General features: G+C 39.2%; 1 protein-coding gene across 3 annotated transcripts in view; it reads right to left on the bottom strand.

Annotated features, from left to right (window-relative positions):
• Met (MET proto-oncogene, receptor tyrosine kinase) overlaps nucleotides 1-26099 on the bottom strand; it is a 112114-nt gene extending 86015 nt beyond the window's left edge. Inside the window, exons 1-2 of one of the 3 annotated variants that reach the window (XM_048340107.1) lie at nucleotides 25808-26099; nucleotides 17393-17478 (exon numbers count right to left, since the gene is read on the bottom strand). In XM_048340107.1, coding sequence (XP_048196064.1) covers nucleotides 17393-17414 — 22 coding nt within the window. In that variant the 5' untranslated portion in view covers nucleotides 17415-17478; nucleotides 25808-26099. The remainder of the gene's footprint in view (nucleotides 1-17392; nucleotides 17479-25807) is intronic. The other 2 variants (XM_048340108.1, XM_048340109.1) reach the window with 2 other exon arrangements.
• Between the last annotated feature and the right edge of the window lie 773 nt (nucleotides 26100-26872).

Genomic DNA, 26872 nt, shown 5'->3' with positions numbered 1-26872 from the left:
AACTCAGTCACTTAACAGAGGCAATGGGTGAACAGACAGTGATGGGAATGCAGATGAAGAGAGACCAATCAGGGGCTGGGGATATGGCCTAGTGGCAAGAGTGCTTGCCTCCTATACATGAGGCCCTGGGTTCAATTCCCCAGCACCACATATACAGAAAACGGCCAGAAGTGGCGCTGTGGCTCAAGTGGCAGAGTGCTAGGCTTGAGCAAAAAGAAGCCAGGGACAGTGCTCAGGCCCTGAGTCCAAGTCCCAGGACTGGCCAAAAAAAAAAAAAAAAAAAAGAGAGAGAGAGAGAGAGAGAGAGAGACCAATCAGATTGGAGATGATACTACAGCTGAGTTTTCAAGAAAGGTAAAGATGGGGGACTGGGAATATGGCCTAGTGTGCTTGCCTCCTACACATGAAGCTCTCGGTTCGACTCCCCAGCACCACATATATGGAAAACGGCCAGCAGGGGCGCTGTGGCTCAGGTGGCAGAGTGCTAGCCTTGAGCGGGAAGAAGCCAGGGACAGTGCTCAGGCCCTGAGTCCAAGGCCCAGGACTGGCCAAAAAAAAAAAAAAAAAAAAAAAAGAAAGAAAGAAAGGTAAAGATAGAAATTCCTAGCAGGCAAAGCTGTCAGTGCAAAGACACAGAGGCAATAGAGAATACATGGCATGAGCAGGAGAATAGTGAACAGTTGAGCCTAGAAAACCAAGGAAAACAAATGCAGATGAGAGATAAAATTGTTGGAACACTATTCCAAAGGAGAAGGAAATAAATAAATTTCTCAAGTATTGTAAGATGCCTGAAAAATAACAGTAAGGGATAAGTTGAATAAAAATACAGAGACTGTACAGGGACACCGGGACATGATCTCAGTGTTCTAAGCATAAGTTAGCTCACACGATTATCAGTTGTAAGGAATGGATACAAAGGAGTGACTTCAGATGGAGGGAGAAGTTTAGGAAAACTAAAGTAGGGCATGCAAACTGAGGTCAGCAAAAAGTGAAAGGACAACTCCATGGGCTACTTTAAGCTCTGAGGCTCCTTTAAGATAAAAAATGTATTGTGACTTCATCTTCACATTCATGAAAGATAGAACTAACCTAGGACAGACAGCCAAGGACAAAATGATTACCAGGGTATAAAAGGCATGCCTAGGCCTTTTATTAAAGTATGTAACAGTATCTTATTAAGTATAGAGGCTCTGAAGTGGTGTATAAGCAAAGCTAGCAAACTGAAGATGGACCAGAGGGCAAAACAAAGTTTCATTAAGGACAATCACCAGAAGAGGTATAAACCATATAATAATAAAAATGACAATAGACTGCATTGAGTGCTTACCACATGCTAGGCATTCCACTAAACCCTCTGATTTGTCTTCAAAAATATCCTGTGAAAAAGGGTTATTATCTTCCTCTTCTGGATGAGCAAGCTTGTCAGAAGTCAGAGTTAGATCCAGAACTCAATTTTTGTCTGACAGATAGGAATTCATTTATGCTCCCAAATGCTTCACTAATGTGGGACTAGCTTTCTGAACACAGGCAGAATACAACTGGAGCAGAAGTTAGACAATCAGACCTCTGACACTCACTCTTCCTTCTCTAGCTATGTGACTTCAGGTCACAGTCCCAGGGTCCAATATTCTCACATGATTGTATGAAAACGAAATTTCAACTCTGAAAGCATTTTAACAGTTTCAGATTGGATATAAATTCAGGGAGTTGTTTTGCTATTTTTATACATAATTTTCATTTTCTTTTAAAAGTACTACAGAATTTTTAGTGCCAACAAAGAAAATAGAATAAAACAAAAAAGAATTAAGGATAAATTATCTTATTAGTTGACATTGTTATGTGAAATACTAAATGTTCTTGTCAATAAGGTATAGATCAGTGTATCTTCAAAAATAAGGAACATTAGTCTGATTAATAATTTATTACCATGTTTTTTCCTAGAAAATATAATAAAAAGGAAGTAAATGAGCCATTATTGCCAAAAGGAAGTTAAAACAACATGACAACCAATTTGCATCTTAGTTGATACCCATTAATACAGTTCTGACTGTGAATGACTTTTATTTTTCTCTTCTAGGATTTTGATGGAGTGTTCAAAATGATTTCCTTTTTCAATGTGCTATTACATTAAATTATGTCTTAAGACTGATAAATAAGTCACACTCTGCACTAAATCTCAATTAGCCAGAATTCAGGAAATGTACAGTTAAATGGTTCTTTTGTTATCACAGTTGATGTGAGAGTAAATCATATGAAAACCAGTAAGGAGCTGGGTGCCAGTGACTCACACCTGTAATCTTACCTGCTCAGAAGGCTGAGATCTGGGGATTAAGATTCAGTAGCAGCCCAGGCAGAAAAGTCAGTGAATTTCTTATCTCCAATTTAACCAGCAGAAAGCCAGAAGTGGGGTGCGTTTTAAGTTGTTGAACACCAGCTTTGGACAAAAAAGCTAAGGGTGGGCACCCTGGACCTGAGTTCTAGCACATAGGGAAGAAGAAAAACACAAATAATAGAAAAAGAAAAACAATAGAGTAGGACATTTTTCCTATTTGAAGGGAAACCTTTCTAAACAGACATCGGAATTTGTACCCTTCCCTTGTTTTCTACACCTTCCTTTTATTTTGATAGCCAACAATGATGCCATTTCTTTGGATTGAGAAATCCAAGAAAAGCTGTGTATTTATTTTTATTCAAGAAAAATTGGGACTAAGAAAGATTAGGATTTAAATTTAAAACATGGGTTTCTGTTTAAATTTCAGATACTAAAAAAATGTCATCACCTAAAATATTTCATTTTATTGCACCATTCTGGTTAATTAATGCCCTTCTTCATTTACAAAGGTGTGTGTTGATTAAATCAGGTCTTCTTAAGAAAATGTTTGTGTCCTTTCTAAGGAACAGAAGGAGACCTTTTGCAAGAATTTGTTGCTGAACTCAGTATTCCAATGACTCTGGCAATGCACGCATGCATAGATTCTGGAGACAGGGTGCTGAGTTTGAATTCATCCATTCATTGTATGGCACTGAGTCTTTTTTTTTTTTTGCCAGTCCTGAGGGGGCTCAGGGCCTGAGCACTGTCCCTGGCTTCTTGCTCAAGGCCATCACTCTACCTCTTGAGCCACAGTGCCTCTTCCAGCTATTTCTGTTTAATGTGGTGTTGAGGAATTGAACCCAGGGCTTCATGTATGCTAGGCAAGCACTGTACTGCTAAGGCACATTCCCAGCCTGAGTTTTATATTTTCATCTGAAATATAAAGTGATTATAGTATTACTCCCTTGTTTTGGATGGTTGCTCTATGATTCAATGCATGCAAGCTACTAAACAGTGCTGGGCACGCAAGGAGTCACATTTAAACTCAATATGGGAAGACATTTGAAGGGAATCTTAACCAGGCTGGGGTGTTAAGCTGGTTTACTAATCAATCAAACCATCACAGTGATTTCCTCATAGTGCATTCTCAGTCTTCAGAGGAAGCCTAGCTTTAGTTGTGGCAGTGAAGCTAATTAGGTGCATGACTTAAAGCAAGCCATCCCATTCCTTTGGCCTTAACTGCTTTCTACTTTGTAACCTGAGTGTTGGACCAATCACTTATACTCTGGTATTAGCTGATGCCAATCTGTTTTGTGCATACTTTCTCAACTTGCATATCAATGACTTTATCTTGGTTTCTTGAAATCAGCCATGGTGGGAATATTTACACCATAGAAACTGGTAAACACTATTAGTTGGTGATTTTCTCCACCCTGGGAGGGATAATTTTTGAAATATGTACTAGCATTTTGGGGTTGAAGTAGTGAACTACCAAGTGTTTTCCAACTCCAACTCTAATAATTTTCATCTCTAAGATTGTTTTCCTACAAAAACATGTTACTCTAATGCCATCCACTTGGCATGTATTTGTATCATTTTCCTAGATATTTTCCAGATTTGGCTGTGTTAACAATTTCAGCATTTATATTTGTAGTGTCTCTAGAAATATTTTCATTTTTTATATATTTTTGTCTGGATACATTTATTCCTGGGATGTGCCTAAATCAGGCTTTCAACACAGAATGTCTCTTTATTGCTTCTGCTTTTTTTTTTAAGCTCTCTGAAATACTGCTAGCCATTTACTAACTTCAATTTCTTAACTAAATGGAACATGCAAAGATGATTCAAACAGATTGACTAATTTGTTCTCTGAAAATGTGCACACATCAGGTGAAACTGAATCACCCATAAAATATTTCTTTATTTCTTTTGAGTTGATAGTAAAGATAATCTCACTGAACAAACATTTCCTGGGAGTGATTATCTAAAAGCACTCTTGCCATTAAACTTTTGGCACTTAAGTATATTTCTTTAAAAAAAAAAAAAAGAAGATTGCCCTGCTAGCTGTGAATTTTGGATCAGACTAATTTTTACACCAGCCACTCAACTCCTGTTAGCCATCTATCTACTTATTTTCTCATCAAACTAGCTTTTACTGGTCTTTTCATTCCCTAGAAATATATCAATAAGTTTAATTGCCCTAAAAGTTTGTTAAGTAACTATTTGTGCTAGCAACACTTTCATCTCCCTTATCACTGTCATCATAAGTACATGTGCCAAGCATATAAATGATGTATTCAAGTATTTTTTTTCTTGGGGAAAAACAGCAGGTGTAGCAGAATAAAAAATTTCAGAGACTTTTTAAAACTTGACACAAATAGCTGCTTTCCTTAGGAATTTTCTTAGAAATCATAATAATATAACTCTGTAGAAAACGTTTTTTAAAAGAGTGAGTCATATCATGTCTTCTAAACACAATTATAGAGTAAGCTTTATTTTCATTTTTTCTCAGACCACAAAACTCAAGTTCAAATAGTAGCTAATGTGTACTAAACATGGAATTTAAATCTTCTTGATATTTCTAATTTTCTTTAAATGTATCATGTGTACTTAAACTGTTTCAAATTATTTGTATTTCCTGGAAACAGTTTTTTTTTTTAATTAAAAAGATTCAGGATCTTAGTAAACACCTATTTTTACCTATTCAGCACGGGCTCTTCTACTGGCATCTAGCAATCGGTCACATGACCCACCTCTTACCTCAGGGGAGCATGCTCACCAGGCTTGTCTTTCAGTGAGTTTTTTTCCAGTCTCTTTAGCCAGCCCTTGGTCAAGGGAGACTGATACAAAGCAAGGCCAACCAACCTTTTGGAGATGTAGTATGAATGTTGGGAGAGGATCTGTCTCCCTCAAAGATTATAGGCAGTAAAGAGTGTGTGGGAATGTCCTTTGTTAGTATGTAGGGAAAGCCTGCCAGGAACAGGAGGATACTAGCATGGGACTAGAGAGGTTCTGGGTGATGCTGTCTGAGAAGGTGTATCTTAGAGGGTAATAAGCTAATGGAACACAGGAATTTTTTTCTTCTTTCCTTTTTGTTTTTAAACCAAAAGTTTCATAAAACTTCTTCTATTCCTTGTTCCTCAAAAATTTCTGAGCATTGTACAGGAGAAAATACTATAAATGTGTGAGTTCAAACATAAAGTCAAGTGCATAAAAAAAAACAATCTTTACATAAAATTTCAAGCAATTGGTGGGCTCTGGTGGCTCATGACAGTAATCTTAGTTACTCAGGAGGCTCAGGTCTTAGGATCGAGGTTCAAAGCCAGCCCTGGCAGCAAATTTCATGAGACTCTTATCTCCAATTAACCACCAAAAGACTGCAAGTAGTGCTGTGGCTCAAGCGGTAGAGTGCTAGCCTTGAACAAGAGGATCCCAGGGACAGCACCCAGGCCCAGAGGTCAAGCCCCAGAACAGGAAGAAGAAAATTCAAGCAACTGAAGTAAAGGTAGTTTCTTTATTTACTTTAATAGTTAAATATTTCACTGGGACTTGGAAACATTTATTAGTTAAGGTTTCTGAGGTAGTATACTAGGTCTTCCTACTTTATAATTCTAAAAGCTTTAAAATATTTATATAATATAATCTCAAGATGATAATAATGTATCTAAATGAAGAGTCAAGATATAAAAACTGGAAAATATTTCAATACTACATTGAAGTGTATAAAAGGGATTTATGATAATGGAAAATTGCCAGGGCTCCATATTAAGGAAATCAAAGCATAACGAGTCACATCTGAATTTACAAGAAGACTTGTTACAGTGAAATCTAAAGGAAAATTCTTAGCCCCCCCTCATTTATATTATTTCCATTAGCTTTAAGTGGGACCATAAAAACAAAAGCAGTAGAAGAGTCCAATAAGAGAATCCAAATAACATAAAATACTGTATTTATAAACACAAATTTTGAAGTCACATTATATTAAAATATTGATCAGATACTTGTGACCATCAATTACATGTAGAGCATCTGTCTAAATATGGAGAATTTCAGCCACTAGTGTGTCCAGTCTGTTGAATTGAAGACAGCAGGATAAACTCTACAGATCTGTAGTTGAAATTGAAAAGTGAATGGATCCACAGGACTGTTGAGAAAAAAAAATTGAAATCATATTTTGCTGAATGGTTCTTATGCTTAAAGATCTGACACTATTATGATATAAAAAGATTCTTGGCTGGGGATATAGCCTAGTGGCAAGAGTGCCTGCCTCGGATACACGAGGCCCTAGGTTCGATTCCCCAGCACCACATATACAGAAAACGGCCAGAAGCGGCGCTGTGGCTCAAGTGGCAGAGTGCTAGCCTTGAGCGGGAAGAAGCCAGGGACGGTGCTCAGGCCCTGAGTCCAAGGCCCAGGACTGGCCAAAAAAAACAAAACAAAACAAAACAAAAGATTCTTAAGTTGATTTTGGAAAGATAAAACAATATAGAATATACTCTGACAAGAATATTTTGCAATTTAACCATTCCTGTTGTTTTCTTTCTTTCTTTGCTATGCTAGGGATCAAAGTCAGAACTTCCCATATGCTAGATCAGTGATCTACCAATAATTTTTTTTATTTAAGAGACTTTTAAAACAATGATCTCTTAACAGTGTGTGAAAGAGACAAATAATTATTAGTCCTTTTTGGCCAGTCCAGCTGCTCTTTTTTTTTTTTTTTGCCTGTCCTGGGGCTTGAACTCAGGGTCTGAGCACTGTCCCTGGGTTCTTTTTGCTCAAGGCTAGCACTCTGCCAACTTGAGCCACAGCATCACTTCTGGCCTTTTCTCTATATATGTGGTGCTAAGGAATTGAACCCAGGGCTTCATGTATACGAGGCAAGCACTCTTGCCACTAGGCCATATTCCCAGCCCCAGCTGCTCTTTTGTATCACCACATTGAAATGACTCAAGCCGCCCCCCCCCCCCGCCCTATATGAGCTTTTCTTTTATTCTTTTCATTTCCTTCTTTCCTCCCTCCCTCCCTTCCTCCTTTCTCTCTCTTTCTTTCTTTCTTTCTCCCCTCCCTCCCTCCCTCTCTTCCTCCTTTCTCTCTTTTTCTTTCTTTCTTTTTCTTTCTCCCCTCCCTCCCTCCCTCCCTCCCGCCCTCCCCACCCGCCCTCCCTCCTTCTCTCCTTCCCTTCCTGCCTTCCTGCCTTCCTTTCTTTGGTGGTAATGCTGTGTGAACTCAGGGCTTTATACTTGTTACACAGGCACTTTGCCACTTGAGTCACAACTCCAGCCCAGTTATTTCATTTTTAACATTCACATATTAGCTTCCTTTACCACACATTGTATAACATTCTTTACAAGAGCTCATAGAACCTTCTAGAAAAGAGGTGAGGTATGGTGGGCCATGTGTGGACTTTAGTGTTAGACAAACTTAAATGTGACCTGAACTTGATTTTTACCAGTTCTATACCTTCAGGGTCTGAGAGTAACTTGTTCATTCACACCTTTTGGGTTGGCCATGATATTTAAGAGCTAAATTATGGGTTACTGACATTCAATTATGCAGCACCTTCTAGCATCCAATAGCCAGTTTTTGTCTTCTCTCAAGTAAAATGAGTAAGTTGGTCAGTGCCCGGGGGTGAGACCACTCCAAATGCCTGCTAGCAGTTTTCTCACTCCCTCCTCTTATCTACAGTGTAAATAGTGCTATATGTTACTCTTCTACCCTTTGGAGATCTAGGGTTTTCCTCTAATCCTTGATCACATTCTTAAAGTTCCTCATGACTTTTCCTCCAAAACGGAGGTCAAATTAAAGGCCTCCCATATTAAGCAAGAGGAACACACAGGAACTGTTAGTTTACCTCTTTAAACAATGAGTAACCTTGTACCCCCCACCTCTAAGATTTAGGAAAAGATGAGAGAGGAGACCTAACTAAATTTAAATTTCAAACACTAATTTTTTTTAGGTTGAATATGTCTCCTAAGTGTATTTAAATAAGAATTCTAGTTCAAAGTAAGTAGAGAATAATTAGCATATAGTCAATCACATTTCCTTTTCTCTCTCCTTCCTTCCTTCCTTCCTTCCTTCCTTCCTTCCTTCCTTCCTTCTCTCCTTCCTTCCTTCTTCTCTTTTCTTTAACCAAAACTCAGAATGAAAAAATTTGTTGGAACCTATTTATATTTGGTACAGAATGGATTTCTTTTTTTTTTTTTCAAATTTTTATTATCAAACTGATGTACAGAAAGGTTACAGTTTCATACGTTAGGCACTGGATACATTTCTTGTACAGTTTGTTACCTTGTCCCTCATAAGAATGGATTTCTTAAGGTATCTGTATCATGTACCTATTTCAAACTGCATTTAATTAAAAATATCTTTTGGCTTTGCTACTGTGTATCTAAAACATGCTGTTTTAAAAGTGATCATAGGCTTACTGGTTCTTCCTTACAGGTGATTCTAAATCTCATATGGAGGTAAAACTATGTGAAATGGAGTAAAAATCATTTATTCTCTCTAGCTCTATCTTATTTATCCTTTTTATTTTTTATTTTGTTATTTTTTTGAGACAGTGTCTCACTATGTAGCCTGGGCTTGCCTCCAACTCATGGCCCTCTTGCCTCAGCCTCTTGAGTAAGAGAATTTTACCACCAGAACAGGCTCAAGATTCTTGTATTTTATCTTTTAAACTGATTCCTGTACTTTAGGTAGCAGCCTGTACATGCCAAGGACTTTATAAAACAGAAAAAGCATTCTGAAGATTTGCAAATTTTATTTGTAAGCACAAATTTTTCTGGATTTGCATATTTATTTTCTTCATTAAATTCAGATACAGGTTGCTATAAGAGAAAATAAGTTAAATTTGGTACAAGAATAATTTGCATGTGTTATAATTAATGCTGCTGGAGCTACTTCAAATACTGCTTCTTGAAATGTTTCTTTGAAAGAGAGTTAATGTTTTGCCTTGTTTATCCATGTTAAAGATTGAACTCGAGGTCTTGTACTTGCTAAGCAAGCAGAGTCACATCCCCAGGCCTTTTACTTTTAATTTGTTTTTCAGATGGGATTTAGAGTCAACTTTGCTTGAGCCATCTCCAACAATTATCCTCTGCTCCTGCTTCTCAAATAGCCAGAATTACAAAAGTGCACCACCATTCCTAGTTTTGAGATAATGCTTCTATTCAAATTCATATCCAGTAATGTAGCCTTTTTTTAATCATTTTAAAATTTGAAAATGACTGAAAGTTAGGATAAGAAAAAGCCAATTGTGCATTTCCAGCTGTAATATATGATTAAGATCATTGTCCAACCCTGATACAATAAGTAAAAATAAGAATACAATGCCTTCATATTCTCATGATTATGTTTCCCAAATACATGATGTGTTAGCAAACATCTTGCCCTTTTAAGAATGGTGAAAGTACTCAACTTCCGGTACAGAAGGATAAATGGACATTTGTTTGCCTATTGTGCATATTGTAAAAAAAATATCATTCAGAGAAATCATTGAACTGTCAGTGTCCTGATGGATGGACAGGCATTTTTGCTCCATTAATAAATTGCATGTCAGACAAGAATGTTTCGTTACCCTTGAAAATGTGAAGGTCGAACTTGCCACTGTTAAGAAAGTGCTAAAATGCTTGAAATCTAAGGCAGTTTTTCAAGCTTAATGGATAGATGTAAGTTTATGAGAGTGTGTAGAAGTGCTGCTACCAGATTCTGTTCAATTAAGCCAGAGACGCGGAATACCATAACCTCCAAATCACATTTGAAAACCATATTTCCATGTATGTAAGTTAAAATCAAATAAGCCTTGCTATCTTTTCCTGTTGCATTCCAACATAGGGTTCGGGTAGGATAAAATTGACTGAACAGTAAAAATACGAAGCACTGAAGGAGACAAGTTGGAGAGGAAGCTGACACATTACTCACTAATGAATCAGACATTCCCTCCTCAGGGATCAAAAATACCCTTGGCTTAAGGCATGCTGTATTTCCAAATGGTAGACTGTGTTCAGGACTGGGCAACTCCTTGTCTTTGCCTTCTTTTCTGTTGATTTGAGACAGGAGTTCAGGCTAATCTGAAGATCCTCCTGCCTCTGTCTTTTGAGTATGGGATTACGGATGTTTCTCACACCAGGATATAGACTGATCTGTTCTCCTGTTTTACCTAACACAGGAATCAATGTCTGTGAAGGAATGTGAGCAGTGAGTGAATCCTATTCTTGTCATGGTGGCTATCACATAAATAAGAGAAACAGACATCCAGGGAAAGAGAGACTCAGGGGAGTGTCTTGAGAATCCCTGCTTTTCCTCTGAAACCTAGATGGTTGAATGAGGTGGGGCTTTCCTTGTAATACAATCGTCACAGTTTGGAAAGTTATTTTGCTCACACCTATTCTTTGCTACTGAAATTAACTTAGTCTGTCTTTTTCACTCTCTGTTTTTTGGTGCCAGTACTGAAGTTGGAACTCAGGGCCTTAAGCTTGCACCAGAATGCTCCAGCCTGGCTTTTTGCTAGTTACGTTGGAGACAGTAACTTGCAGACTTTTTTGCCTGTGTGGGCCTTGAATTGCCATCCTCCCTATATCACATTCACGAGTAGCTAGAATTATAGGCATGTGCCAGTGGTACCTGGCAAAGTTGGTCACCTTTTGAAAGTGAATTCTGTCAGTGTACAACATGTTTTTGTTTAGGTAAAGTAAAGGAGAATCGATAGCAGTCATAAGAATAACTGGGCACGGTGACATACATCTGTAATTCCAGCATTCCAAGGCTGAGTTAGGACGATGGAGAGTTTAAGACCAGTCTGGGCTATTATTAGGAGTCCCTTCCTTGAGGAAAACAAAACAAAACAAAAAAACATAAGCAAACAAAGAAATCATGAGAGTACTGTGAATGAAAGGAACTGCCAAGCCTGGCTTTATTCTCTATAGAAGAGAATTCCTTGGATAAAACACAATACCATTATGTTGAAAGAAAATTAAAAGTACATAAACAGCAATGATGTTGAGATCAATATATCATCAGAAAAATGAACAAAAAGAAACTTTCTACAAAAAATTTAAATACTTTTGAATGCACAGAGAATGCCAAGCAACCTAACCCTCATGAAAATAGGGCAGTACAGAAAAATAAGTACAGGATCCAATTTCTCAAACTCAGTAAACATTCTGAGACCTTGAAAAAGAAATCAATAAACCAAAAGGTTAGGACAACTTAAAACCACTGTGCTCAGCATTGCATTTATATAACTGATCAATTCAAGAAAAAATAACTCAAGGCACTGTGTGTATGTGTGTGCGCGCGAGTGCGCATGCGCCTACACATGTGCCCATCTGCACGCATGCACATGCGCACACACATGCGGGGTATATGTATTGGAGGGAGAAAGTGAGTGGAACAGGAGAAGCAAAGACAGAAGGCATTGCCCTTTGACCTGAGATCTCTACCTTCCTTCACCTTCTAGTGGCTGTGAGGACATGAGGAGCTGGGAGGTTGCAACAGCTAGTGGAGCAGACAGAGAGGGCCCAGGGGGACATTTCAGAGAGGAAACCCAGCTGGAGCTGAGTCTCACTGGAGTTCCTCAGGCACAGCTAAGTCTCAGGCACTTTGGGTAGGGAGCACTCACACCCCAGCACTGAAGGACAATGTGCAAGATGTCCACCAAGCAGTACTAATTATGTGTGAGCTGGGCTGGTACAGATAAAGATACGGGTTGGGCTGGGGCCCACATCACTGTATCACAGAAAATCTTAAAGGTCCTGTGGAGGAGTCTGGATTTGATTTCTGCACAGGAAGTTTTAAGCATGAGAGTGAGTCAACATCAATCATGTGGTGAGCAGATTTGAGTGGGGAGTTAGAGGCCAGAAGATGTTATAGACAGAGAGTCACCTGCATCTGTCCATGAAAGAGGGAGAGGATTAAATGAAGACTCCTAGGTGGATATCTTCCTAGCTTTATCCTCAAAGTGCCTAGAAATCTACCTTTCCAATATCAATTTTGTCAACCCATGAATCACAGGATTAAATTCAATAAAAGTTTAAGGCCCTACTCTATGGCATCTGCTTGGGATATATCACTAAACAAGAGCAATATTCTTGCTCTTGTGGAACATACTTAATAGCATGGGCACATAGCTGACAATGAACAGAAGTAGGTTAATTATGTAGTATATAAAAGTTGGCAAGTGTTTTATTGGGGGGAAAATCAAGGTTGGGAAATCAGCACTGTCTGGAGGGAAAGGTCTACAGTTTTGAAAAACTGGGCAGGTAGCTTTGGAGGCAAGTGTTAAGGGAAGGAATCACTCAGTCATCTGAGATAGAAAAAGAGATTTCTAGAGCTGAGTGAGAACAACAACACTTGAGGCATGCCTGGAGAGTTTGAAGCACAACAAAGTAGCGAGTCAGCCTGTACCCTGGTAACTGACAGCAGAGCACAGAGAAGGCAAAGAACCAGAGCTTATAGGACCTTGTGGGCTACCATGAGATTCTGCCTGTTGTCCGTGTGAAATGGGTGGGAGTTAATGCAGGGTGTTGAGTGGAGTGATATCGCTTGAAGGGATATGCTTGAAGGACTCACCTTGAGTGTGTAAGAGACGTGTTGGTGGCATTGAGTTAGTACGTGCAGATGTGGATGTGTGAGACCAGCTTGCAGGCTATTGTAGCAATCCATGCTCCAATAACAGGTAACAGTGGCCTGAGGTGAGTGATGGGAGTGGTTGAATTCTGGTTATAGTTTGAAGACAGAGCCTAATAAGTATTGGATAAGAGGTCTGTGAGAAGTAAAGGAGTAAGAAAACATAGTTCAAGAATTTGGGATTTTTTTTAAATTGGGGAGTATGGTTCTGCCAAAGACTGTAAAGAGAAATTGATGGAAGAACCATCAATGGGATTTAGAAGACCCAGACTTTTGTGGGGATGTGAGGCTGGTTTGGTTCTGTTTGGGAGATGAGATATTGCATAAGCATCCAGGTGGAGATGGAGGTTATCTAGTGGGATGTTTGAGCCCTGGAGCAAAGGGGGGAGGTTTGGGAGAGACTTAAGAAGGTATCAGGCATATTAATATGGTGTGAAAAGACATGAGACTAGCTGAGACTGCTGAGGAAGAGTACAGATAATAAGGAGAGGAGAACTGAGTACTGGGGCCACCAAAATTCTCCCAGTTTGTTAGTTGGGAGAAGTGGATGAATGGCATCAGGCAAAGAAAGAGCAATTGGATATTTCTCTGACACCTTCATCTACTCTCATGAAACCTGCTCCCCCATTATCAGTCTCTTACCTTTCCTGGATATCCTCCTAGAAACACCTAAAAGCATCTGAGTATGTGTACTGTTCATCTGCTTCCATTCTCATTGTTCAGGGCCCTTGTTTGGATTATTACACTGTCCCCTAGCTGTTCTTCTATTTCTCTTCTTGCTTTGATAATCTGTTCTACAATGTACCAAAGATAATTTTTTCTAAACTAAAAACCTGGCATGCCATTTCTCTGCTGAACAAAATGTCACCTGTTTAGCAAAGCTTAAAGGTTCTGCATAATTTGGCTTCTGTGTAAATTAACAGACTTACTGTTATCTCACTAACAACCCTACCCTCTTTGAGCTCCTGGAACAACGAACTGTGTGCCTTCCCGCTCTGGGCATTAGTACATATGAATCAATTCCTGGAACATTCTAGCCCTCAACTCACCTAGTATCTCTCTTCTTTCATTTCACCTTAGGTAACCCTGCTGCGAAGGCTTCTCTGATGATTCTTAACTTTTGGGAGGGGAACAGAAACTCTTCCAGGTGCTTAGCCATCAAACTGGATCTTCTTATTTAGCCTTCATCATGCTGTATTATCTGTATCTCTCTCTGGACTGAGCTCCAGTTTTAGCATCTAGATTGCTGCCATTACATGGTACTTGAAAAGCATTTGTTAAGTGAATAGGGATCAAAATGAATACATTAAAAAAGATCTTGATGAAGACTTTGGCCATATAGATAGAAAGAAATGACTAGATTAGGCAGATGTCAAATAGAAAAAACTTTGTGATAATGATTCAATATTAATTTTGATCACAGGAGAGTCTGAGAAGTCAAGAGTGGCTAATGCCTAATGCCTCCAGTGTCACAAACCAAGGTAAGAAAAGTGAGAAGAGGAGAGATTAAGGACAGAAATAGTTTAATTATCCCACTCTCTCTGTTGGTCATTCAAGAAGTAATGTCTACAAAATAACTAACAACTGGAAGATGCTATCTAAAGATGAGAGGAAGTCAAAGGTAGCAATTTCTGATCCTCCTATCCATTGGTGTGTTTGAAGTCATAAAGGTGGGATTAACCATGGGTGTATTCAATCAATACAATGGAATAGTTCAGGTAGAACTCTAAGGCTAGGGTCTATGAAAATTTTTAAACATCAACAGAATTAGTAACAATACAAATAAAATAAAAAGGCCAGAATCTAAATTTTATGCAGGTTAAACTTTCCCAATTTGAAAACCCAAAATTCAAAAATGGTCCAAACTCTGGAACCTTTTCAGGACCAACAAACTCAAAAAATTTCAAAATATGAGAATTTCAGATTTCAGATTTTTGGATTAGCGATGCTCAATCAGGAAAGTCCTTGCAATCATTCCAAAGTCTGAAAATTTCTGAAATATGCAATAAATACTTCATATAAGGTATATGCAACCTGTATTCTAAATGGTTAATTGAAATACTGGGAGCAAAGAAAACATGAAAAAGTGAGAGGAAATGTTTGAATGTTTGTTTTTTTAATGTAAAGAGGATTTTCAAGAAGGGAAGAATAAGATATATAATGTAGAACATAGTGTATTCTATCAAGGGACCCAGTGCCATAAAATAAATATCTATTAGCTGTGTCAATGAGGAGGATATGATTAGAATGAAGAGAACTTCTTGAGTGAACGGAAAGAGACTTGAACTGAATGATCAAGAAGTGGACAAGAGAAATGAAAATTAGGAAATTTGCTTAGAAATTTTATTTTTAAAAATTCTTCATTTAAAACCAAGAGAAATGGGAGAGACTTGCATAGGTAATTGGGTTTTCAGTGTTCTATCATCATGTCCTACATCTGTGTTTTGTCTCTTCTTTGAAGTAGCAGAAAATTGAGTAAGGGCAGAATGAAAAATGGTGAAGGTAACTTTGAAGATGGAATTGGAAGGAATGGAGGGCAGGATAGATGGAGACTATAGGTTGGATGGACCATTTCATTCTTTCAGACAGAAGCACAGAGGTCAAAATGGGTGGCATGGAAACCAGTTAGGCTTTTGCTACTCTATTCATATACCGTATAAAGGAATGATAGGGAAGAGATCCAAATGTTTGGGGAAATGGTTAGAGTTGGCAAACACTGCAATGGGCATAGGGATAATGGAACCATAGCAAACAGATTTTTCTGAATTGGACAAAATTGGAAATGACCCCAACAAGAACAAAAGTTTTCTTAAGCTAACATTCATCTTAATATGAAGTTCCCATGCACTGGCTATGTAGTCAGCAGGCAGACTTGGAAATTAAATAGTTACATGATATTTCTAGAAAATTCCTTGTAATGTTTATACAATTCATCAGGTCTACAGGACTTTAATAAGAGGAAATGCCAACATTTGATTATTTTTATTTCAAACTCAGTCTTATTAAAATCTATAAGGAATAACTTCAGAAGAAAAAAAACATATTGAAATAGATACTCTCTTTTTTCAAGGAAACCAACGGTCTAAAGACGTTAAAGAAATAAATCATATATAATGATCACTTAACTGAAAATTAAAACCCATTTAGGAATCGTGAGAATGCCTTGATCCTGAATACCAGTGTGGTTATTCATTTAGAATCTTTACTAACATTTAAAAAGCAATTAATCAATATAGGACATAGCTTCAAGAGCTGCCACGTTTCATTGTCATTAATGAAAGTGTCTGGGGTTTTATCTGCACTTTTCTGGTGATTTAAAGAATAATTTGTAAGCACTGCGAAGACCAGGAGAATGTTCAAAATCACTGGGTCTTGATGTATTTTCAGGGACAATCCAACTATGTGACAATTAGACTGACATAAAATTTAGAATTCTCTTTGTTTTAACAAGAGAGAAACCCTTTTTAAAGTCCTAAATGCATATTCATTTGTTTAAAGGAAACTCCTTGCTGTCATCAATCAGCTTTGAGTATTTCTTTATACATTTCAATAGAATTTAAGAATTTATTACTCTACCTGACATCCGCCAGAGCAATAGCTAAGGTACTGTTCTGAACCCCAAAATACACTCAGGACCTACATGATTTTACTTGTTTGCTGTCTTTGAATAAGGTAGATAGATGTCTGACCACAGGCTCCCTTTAGAGATTATGGCTTCCAGGGGGAGTAAGAGAGGCTCATGCCTAAATACTAGGCCACTGTTAGGTGACAATTCCGACCTTTAGAAGAGCAAAAAGGCAAGAAGTGATATGAGCTATCCTCAGATCCCTAGATCATCGTCTGAGCTTGTGTTTAAATGTGAAGATGCCAATCCTATACACTAATGCATGATCTCTGTGCAGACAAGTGCAAAGAAAGACCCTCAAGATGGTATCCTCCAAGAAGTCTTAATTCAGTGCAACAAATACATGATGTCTCAAAGAACAATCATTATGAATTTAGTATTTAGGCTTTAACTCTGGGTCTCAACAGTAATGCATACATTATAATTTTACTCATGAAAATGCTGCAAAACATTTATAAATTGTGTCTATTTTTTTTCTTTTAGAAATTTCAACTCCTCTGAAAAGTTAAAGTTTTATATACAGTGAGTAAGAGGGAGATAATAAAGACTGGAGATAATACCTAGAAACCCAAGGCCCCAAGTTCAATCTCCAGCACTGCCAAAACAAAACCCAAAACAAAAAATAGAGCAAAGGGCAGACAACAAAAGTGCTTAGGACATGCTCCAACACTTAAAAGTGCTTTCTGTTTCTGCTTCATATTTTTGCTATACTTACTGATAGCTAAGGTTAGGCTGCAGTAACAGATCAATATAGACTGTATTAATCTGCTTTGCATTGCTACCAGAAAAAGCCAGAGGTAGTTAACATTAATGAGGAAAGGTTCACTTACAATTTTGGAGACTCACAGGCATGGTGCCAACATTGGATCAGTGTTGGTGAATGACAGATGACAACTGGAAGAGCAGGTGTTCATATCTCCAGCCAGGAACCAGAGAGAGAGAGAGAGAGATCCTGGCATCCTACAATACTTTATAAAGGGTGACTCCAATGACCTATAACCTTCCTAGTAGGGCACACTATGTCTCTGTACCACTATACTAGAACCAAGTTCCCTATTTGTAAACTTTTGGGGAGATATTGCCTTTATTTTCCACTTTGACCTCATTCTCACTTATGATCTATATGCCCTTAACCTTTCACACATCCATTCACCCTTCACCTCACCTATCCAAGCATCTCATCCAAACTTCCATGGCCTGTCATGTGTATCTGTCTCCTATACCTGTGGCAATGAGAGTTATCAAGAACATTTCACTACAATGAACTATAGTTTCTCAAATGTACAAATAAGGAGGTATTTGTTCACTTATCAATGCCTGAAACCTTTTTAGAGTAAAAATCATCTAAACATGAAGGTGTACAAGCACATAGATATATGTGCTTGTTACTGATTGTGTGGCAAACCATAGGTACACAAGTTTGGCATGTTTAAGTTCTATAAATAAGTTACTCTTTATATAATGGTGTCTGAAGTGAAATGTCAAAACAAGCTTAATGATGATGTATATACTCAGTGAAGCTTTAGGGTCAACTAAGAAAATCTCTTTTTAATAATAATGTAAATTTTCCCATTGTCCTCAAACTTAGTAACATATAGAAGACTACCAAATTCATATGTTGCACTAAAAGAACACACTTTTAATCAAGAAAGAGGAGAGGTGTCAAGGAAAAGTTTTGATCTGGAAGTTTTCTGAGGATAATATGTAATAAGAGGTTAAGAGAAATCCACAACATAGTATCAAGAAAGACATGAACACCTAAGTTTCAGCACTATACCTTCTCCCTGTCTGTAAAGCAGCTTCGTGTGAAACAACACACACACACACACACACACACACACACACACACACACACACCCCACACACACCCCCCACACACAGGAAATCCAACTAAGCAGAAAGGTGTTTTACTCCCCACAATGGAATTCAAATATGTATCATCGATGTAATATGATGCAGAACTCAGCACCTGTGTCCTTGTTGAGCACTTCTTTCTCCCCTTTCCAATAGTATGGCAATTTAGGATTATAGCATTATGTTTTCTAAGCCTGTTGGAATTTGCTGTTCTTGCTTGTAGTTACAAGTGGCCCTCTCTCTCTCTCTCTCTCTCTCTCTCTCTCTCTCTCTTGTTTTCCTCTTTCTTTCTGGATCTTGTGAAAGAACTTTCCTGCATCTACCAAAATGATCATCTGTGTCTTGTCTTTACTTTGGTTGATGTGTGGCAATTACTAATTTCCATATATTCAACTAGCCTTACATCCCTGGGATGAATCCTGTTTGCTCAGCTTGTCTCATATTTTTAGTTGAATTTAATTTTATTATAAGAGTGATGCCAGAGGTATTACAGTTACATAAATAAAGTAAGGAGTACATTTCTTGTCCAACATTGTTACCCCACCCTTGTCTTCTCCCACTTTCCCTCCTCCCTAAGTTGTAAAGTTCATTTCCAACATAGTGTCTTATGGGTATCACTGTTGCATTGATTCACCCTTTGTCCTTTGCCCTCTTTTCTGTCCAGAGCTTGCAGTTAGCAAGCATGTCAAGGTGGGAGGAATAGTAAAAAGGGGGGAAAATAAATGTTCAGAAAGCATATGGTAACAACTGAATATTTAATCAAATTAGTCCAGAAATTCCTTCCTATTTTCAGAATTCTTTGCAAGGCAGTTGCTTCTTGGTGCAAAATGAATTTCAATAAATGTCATATATTTAGTTAGATGGCTTATTTTGAAAATTTGTTGAAACAGGTCACTAGCTCAGAATAGATCTCAATCAAAGATATAACAGATGGATATTGATACTGAATAAAAAGACTGACATTAACTGGAGGGTTTTTAAGAGGAAGAAAATGTCAGTTGTTGAGCACTCAAGAAAATATTTACTGAGTGCCTACTATGTGCCAAGCAAAAGATGATAAATATTTGAGCTTTATATTTTTATCGCAATAAAAGAAGGAAGCAGGGCAAAATCATTTTCTTGAAGTAAAGATGTCAACTAAGTGCCATGGTAAGCAGGTCTTTAAAGATACCTTTATTTTTGTATTGCATTATCCAATTCTGATGATTTCAAGATTTTATACCTAACTTGGATTTCTGAATATGCTATTTACTGACTCTTAACAAAGAGTAACTTCCTATTTTTTTGGAATGAAAGAAGGCCTGACATGGTTTCAAAGATTTTTTTCTCAACATCAAAGGGCTTAGAAGGACATACGGTTTCTGGGTAATGGTTTAAGACTTACTGAATCAAAAACACATGGATTAAATTTCCCTTAAAAAAAAACCCTAGGTTTAAAATTAAAGAGGGAGATTGCTCTTTGGTCCCATGAAAGGCCAAACCTTATTTTCAGAACTAGTTTGAGTTGTCTTGTGTAGTCCAAATTTGACTGGACTTTTTTTTTTTTATATTGAGTCAGCACCAAAGGAGGTGTATATCTGATAGACAATTTTACTCAAATGCTCAGACTTGCAGAGAACAATTTATTGCAAAGATCTCCACTCTTGAATCCACTTTTTGATATTTTTTATTTCATATTATAAGTTAGAAACCATCTATGGTCTTACCCAACAGCTAGATTACTTTTTGAATGGAAAAGTCATTCCTTCTCTGTTTACTGTCTTAATATACAACTTTAAATCTGGATCTGAGATTTTTAGGTGAAAATCTCCAAGTTTTCACTTGGGGAATACAAATCATTTCAAAATGGGAAACAGACACTGCTCTGAATTTTGTCATTTCATGATATATTACTATATTTGAAAAAATTACTATATTTGGCAAAAAAGTACTAGGAAGAAATACAGTGCACGATCTACATTTTTAGTACAGTGGTTTTCTGGTGGAAAGCCACTAGCCTGGGCACTTCATTGAGTTATTAGAATTAAAGGAAACAAGTTAGCACATAACCTGTGAGCTTTTATTTATTTTGGAAAATAGGTCCCAAAACTAAGCTGCTTGCTTTTAAAGGGCACTCAAAACTAGCACATTTTGAATTTCAGTTGTAGGAGAATAACAAGTGACATTCAGTCAGATTCAAATTTTAAGAAAGAGAAAAAAAATAGAAAAGCCAATATTCCATAGGAAGAGTTTATTCTGAATAAGAGAACATAGAAGTAAACTTCACATATAAAGTTAGAATGGATTCAGGTTTCAGAGAATGATTGGTTCAGTGTATGGATGAAATAACCAGATGATCCTTTAGTTTAGAAACATATAGTATGATGCAAAGCATGTGAGCTGATGAATTTGGGGAAAAACATTGGTGCCAAGCATGGTATATCAAGTCTGTAATCTCGGCTACTTGGGAGGCAAAAATAAGGAATATCTTGAATTCAAGGCCAATATTAGCAAATTTATTAAGATCCCTTCTCCAAAACAATATAAAAACAGAAGGACTAGTGAATGGCTAAAGTGCTAGAGCATTTTCGTAGTATATGCAAGGTCCTGGGTTCAACCCTCTCCATAAAAATAAGTATGTGCCAATGGGTAATGCATTATAAAATATCCTTTTCATATGCACTGGTTAATTTCCAGTGGGGTGGATTTGGAGAAATCTAGAAGATAAACAGTTTTGTACATGCAACTGAATTCTAGAATACTTGAAAATGTGCAGCAATCCCAGAGTAGATATGGTCAAGGCTTAAGAGTATGACTGAGTCTCCAGGGTTCTAATCAGTCTGTAGACTCTCTGTCTCTAGAATGTGCAGTATTTTAAAGACATTGAGTCAATATTTCTAAATTGGGAGATGCTTGGCTTCTCTTGAACATTTAAAAGATGCTATCACATGGGGTCACACAGTGCACTGGGCCTCTGGGCTTCTGGGATGTTGCTAAGGGATTTCTATTCCCTGGTTTGGTAGAGCTTTTCCTAACAGTGTGTCAGTGAATGGGTTAGTTTCACTCTTTTAAGTTACCTATTCACAAATAATCACATGGGACATAGGTAAGTCATGATAGAGAAAGGAAGAAAAGTAGGAAAATCTAACACAGTGTCTTAACACTGGAAAAGCAAAGAAAGAGGTACTTTAATCGCTCCTTTGCAATCTCTAGTTTCACACTTTGGAAAGGAATCAGCAAAAAGGCCTTGAATATAACTCTCAGCAAAGCCCACTGGGTCAGGCTCAGTTTGAGAAACAAGGAAACTTGTATGAATGATCTCTGATCTGGGATGAATTAGCCGAATTCAGAAAAATACAGAATCTTCTTCCATACCCCATAAGCCAAGGTGTGTGGGCTACCCCTCTATCTTCATCTATGGGATTCTAGCAGGCATTTTTCAGAACTCCCACTCCCAAACAAGAACTTGGTATCTGGCTGCACATGCTACTCACTGCACAATTTTACAAAACAAAAACAAAAGCCAATTAACCAACCAACAAAACACAAGAGGAGATGAGCTCTCTTGAGAAGTGCTCCCAAGAGCTGCATCATAACTGATCTCCTCATGTCCTTCAAACTCTAGCTTAAAGGCCACAATTTAGTGTGAGGCCTCTATACTCTCACTCACTACTGACTTCTGACTTTCCAGTCACCACCATCTTATCTTTTATAGTCTCTATTCCCCTTCAATGCTTTAAGCCTTGCTGTAGCTCTTCTTGCTGCCTAGTACTCATTTTATTTCTGCATTTCTTTATTGTTGCCCTTCCTCAATAGCTTCCCACTGAAACACCAGAGTCTAAAACTATGCTTAGTAGGCACTCAATAAATTATTCGGAGTGAATGACTGCATTGTCCAGTGCAGGAAGCTGGCTTTTTCTCAGAACCTGTGGCTCTCCAGCCCCATTTGTACCCATTATCTATCCCTTTTTATATTAGGAGAAGTACATCACCCAGTAGGTAAGTCATATGGCCCTCTACCTACCTAATTTATTACAGAAATTAAAGTCAGCAAAAGCAATCTACAGAAACCTACATTTATGCTACCCTAGAAGGAAATACATGTACCTAGTTGTGTGATCACAAAGTTAATTGTTCTTCATTACACAGGACTCACACCTCCTGCTACAAATCCACACGTGTGATTTTTCTCTCAATTATGTTTTACAGCTTATAAAAACACTTTCTTCATTTTCTCCCTTGAAAAGCAAAGTAGTCAGGTTTTACTGGATGTCTTTATTGAAACAAAACCCAAAGGGGCTATATTAAACTGTTTTAACACAGCTGAAGAGATATCTGAGAACAGGCTTTCTGATGGAAGGGCAGATTACAAAATTACTCACAGCTCTCAATCTGATAACAGGAGTTGAACACCCCACACATATGAATGAAACCCTTTTTATTTTTATTTTTTTTTGGTATATGTCTCAATAAAAAGTGAGAAAGGACAAATGGAGGGAGTTAGAAGAGGAAGAGATAAGAGAGAAAGAGAAAAAAAAGAGAGTTGAATGTAACATGTAAAATGTTACATTCTTTATTTACTCTGTCCTTTGCTTCACTGAAAGATTCTTCCAAGACTCAACCTTAGCTGATGGCTGGGGAGAGTTGTGAATGGCATGAGCCAGGCTCAAGCTGTTTCCTTGTCTGTAACTTAGGAAACATTAACATACGACATTAATATTAGGTACATCCAATGTCTTGTCCCACAAAGATGAAATAGGCACAAGCAATCTTAAAAGTCCAAGATATTTCTTTAGATTTCCATCTTTCAGTCTTTAGAAAATTCTATTGTTTAGTGGTAAATGAATAACTTCTATATAATTTTTAATAATATCTATAACTAAATAATTATGAATTTGAGTTTGACCTTACACAAGTGATACCTGTCTGCACAAGTGGATCATAAACTCTCCCAGGGCAGAAATTTACATTTCTTCATTTGAAAACAATATTCTCCTAGAACCCAGCACATATGATGCTCAAAGTACAATTCTTTGCTATTGTCGGTAAGGCAAATATGTGCCTGGTAGCAGCACGATGTCCGTTAAGAACACAGAGTTGAAGCAATTCTGAGTTAGTAACTGCACCTATCCCTTATTACTGAGAGGTAACTAGTTTGGACTGAGAAAGTCCAAGAACAAAACTCTGCCCCGAGGGTTTAGTAACAAAAGACACAAGTTTCAACATCCACCAGCCAAGACAAGAAAACCAATTCCCCATCAGGTGTGTTTCTGCATGTTTCCTCCTCTAGGCGAAAACAAGAAGGAAATTAGGCACTCCATGAGTAAACATAGTAGACTAATCAAAATAGTAGGGATAGGGCAAAGAGATGAAGATGGCTCTGCAGAAACTACTGAACTTCGACCTTGAAAAAAACAGAATAGTGGCCTATTTAGGGAGTAAAGAGGTCCGAAGCAACTGTGACCAAAACAAAAGAAAGAGATAAGGAAGGAGGCAGAGTTGGGAAGTAACCAGAATGGGTGCACTGTGCCTAGGCCTGGGCACGTCACAGTATAGTGACACTTTGTATGTATCTGAGAGCATGTCAGCTGGAAGGCTGATTTACTCACTTTGCTTGAGATGATCACATTTGAGGCAACATTTATTTGTGGCAATTTAATAGACATGTAAAAGAAAAAGAAATAGACTAGTCCTCTTTGAAGTACTTGTTAATAACAACAGCTTTGGAAAGTGACTTTTGAAATGTGCTTCTTAGTCTAGCCCTCATTAAACAATTTTAAGAAATTGAGAATAATGTGGGCATTTGCTTAGGTGGCCTTAAAAGGAAAGCATAAATTGTGGGTGTTTCTTCTGCTTAGAAGAGGTTTAAAAATAGTGAAAACATTGGAATCTTTCATATTTACTAGCTTAGGTTAATCTGGTACATTCGTATCACATGGAGATAAACCTCATTCTCTAATTCTGAAAGTGTTTAGTAAATATCTAATGGAGACTTCTATTGCAAATTATCAAAAAACAAAGCAATCTTGAAAAAGGCAGTAGTTGCTAGGTCATGTCATAGACGTCATCAATCTTGTTAATAGCAAAATATGTGTAGGTTAATAACTATTGGCTAATGCATTGTTCAGTTTGAAAATTGAACACTAATTCAAAAACACCCATACCTTCTATATGCAATCAGACAAATTTTTGATACTACAAAAAATTTCTGATGATGTAAATTCTGCTTGTTATTAAGCAGTTCCCAAACAATAAAACACTAAATGCACACACCTTAGGTTTGTAATGACCGAGACTAAAGCCCTTCACTTGGGTTTCAATATGGAAGTTCACTTATTCAGAACAAAGCCCAAATAAGCTTCCAGCTGGAAAGGAAAGCTATATACCTGTAAATAATCCAAACACCACTTGCACTCTTCACACAATCTCGCAATTTATGGCCCAGTCGCAAAGAGAAACACCATGTACATCATTTTCAGATCGTCTTCATGCAGAAAAAATTCATTAGTCAGCTATAATACTTTAGCTGTAAAGGAAATAATTTTTTTCTGAATCCATTTGCATGGCAATGTGCATGTGTCTGGCTGACAGAAGTGACAGAATAAACCTCCACCCAACGGTACAAAATGTGAGCAATCTTCTTAAAATTCAGTCTATAGTCTCTCCAGTGTCCCTTCTTACAATCTTCTCATATTCACCGGCTACTGGCAATTAGAGTATCCTGATTATTTTTCCGGAGACAGTCGACGATATTTCATCCTGCCCAAGGGCTCCTTTGAACATAAGCCCGTGATAAGGAAAATCTACTGGGCATCTAGCTAGTGTCTCTGGAACCCTCGCCAACGGCCAAATTAGCAAAGTGCTCTTTGAAAAACATAAAAGGTAGGAAATGGGAAACCACACTTCAGAGTAAATTCTGCAATGTACTTACATCGGTGTTTTAATTAGGGGGTCAGCACACAAACTAGCCAGACGGTTGACCTCTGGTTATAATCTATTTCACCTCCATCGAACCCCAGCCAAGAGATAAAGTGCCATTGAAAATGATGGATCACAATCTCCCGGAGTTTGGCAGAAAGGAAGAATTCAGACCGGCCCCAGAAACACCTGCCCTCTGGGGAAGACCTCCACATAACACGAATAAAGCAGGGCTGGGGACAAGGAAATGGCTAGCTGGCCCCAATTCTGCCGGCGACATCACCCTGGACTGGGGGACCGATCCCTTTCTGTGAGGGCTGAGTCAGATCGCAGCCTTGAAACTTGCCTGGCCCTAACAGCCTCACAGGGCCCCCTCTTTCCCGAGTCACACAGGTGGCCCTCAGAATCAACGCCCTAAGGCGACCAGCCCCTGCTCCTTTCCACCTCCCCGGACCCCATCCGTCAGTTACCCAAGCCCATGAAGTCTCACCCACCTCGGCGGTCTGGTCCTCGGGAACAGCAGCCAGGTTCTCTTAGGGGAACAAAGAAAGCAGAAGCGCTGGGCGCTGGGGAGAGGGTGGGGTGCGAGACGTGAGCGCGGCTGGAGTTTCTACCTTGCGGTGCCCAGGACCCCGCGGCGGCCAAGTGAGCGCGGCAGGGACCCCGCGCGCCGCGCGCCTCCCCGCCTCCGCGCGGCCGCTCAGCTGCCGCCCCGCATCTGGCTCGCGCGCTTCAGCCTGCTCCGCATCTGCTCACAAAGCGCGCGGGACGCTGCGGACAGCCCGGGTCACCTGCGGCCGGGCCGAGCCCAGGCCCCTCCCTCTGTCCGTCCGTCCGTCTGTCCCTCCCTCTCCCCCCCCCACCGCCTGCCCTCCCTCCACGCTTTCTCCGCCCCGGGTGACTCAGCCGGGCACCGGTGCGCACCGCCCCGGGCGCGTCCAGCCGGTAGGCAGTGCTATCAAGGCCCGTGGACCCAAGCGCCGGTCTTTCCCGACACGTGTCTGTCCGTCTGTCTGTCTCTCTCACTGTCCATCCGCCACGTCGGAGGACTGCTGAGATGGGAGACTGGCACCACCTAGAGGGAGAAACCGCCTTCCCCCCGCCCCCCCTCCCCCGCGCCCTTCCTGCCTCCGGGGCGCCACCGCCTGACCCCCGTGGGGGTCGCGTTTCCTCCCCTGCCCCGCCCACGACAAGGTGAAACTTTCTAAAGTGCACAAGTTTTCTCCCCCTGGCTGCGCGCTTTCTCCTCCCCCAGTTTCGGGGAACGCTGAAGTTAGCACAGCCCGGAGATAAACGGGATCGAGTCTCCCCCTCCTGGCGCTCAAGCGGCGAGTGTCACCCAGCGGGGCGCGTGGAGTGCTGGACGCGCACCCCACCCCACTCCGAGCACCCCTAGGGCACCCGTAGTGCACCCTCGGCTCACCCCAGGCGCTGCCCGCAGCCTGCAGCCTCTCCCATGCCTCCTGGTAGCCTCGGGGCACTCACCCGGGTGGTGAGGGATGTGGGCATGGGGGAAAACAAGGAGCTCATTGTCAGAGACGTGGTAGGAGTGGAGCGAC

This window comes from Perognathus longimembris, chromosome 2 (genome assembly GCF_023159225.1).
Source record: "Perognathus longimembris pacificus isolate PPM17 chromosome 2, ASM2315922v1, whole genome shotgun sequence".
NCBI lineage: Eukaryota > Metazoa > Chordata > Mammalia > Rodentia > Heteromyidae > Perognathus > Perognathus longimembris.
Note: the sequence above shows the minus strand (reverse complement) of the source record. Positions and strands in the feature narration are given on the sequence as shown.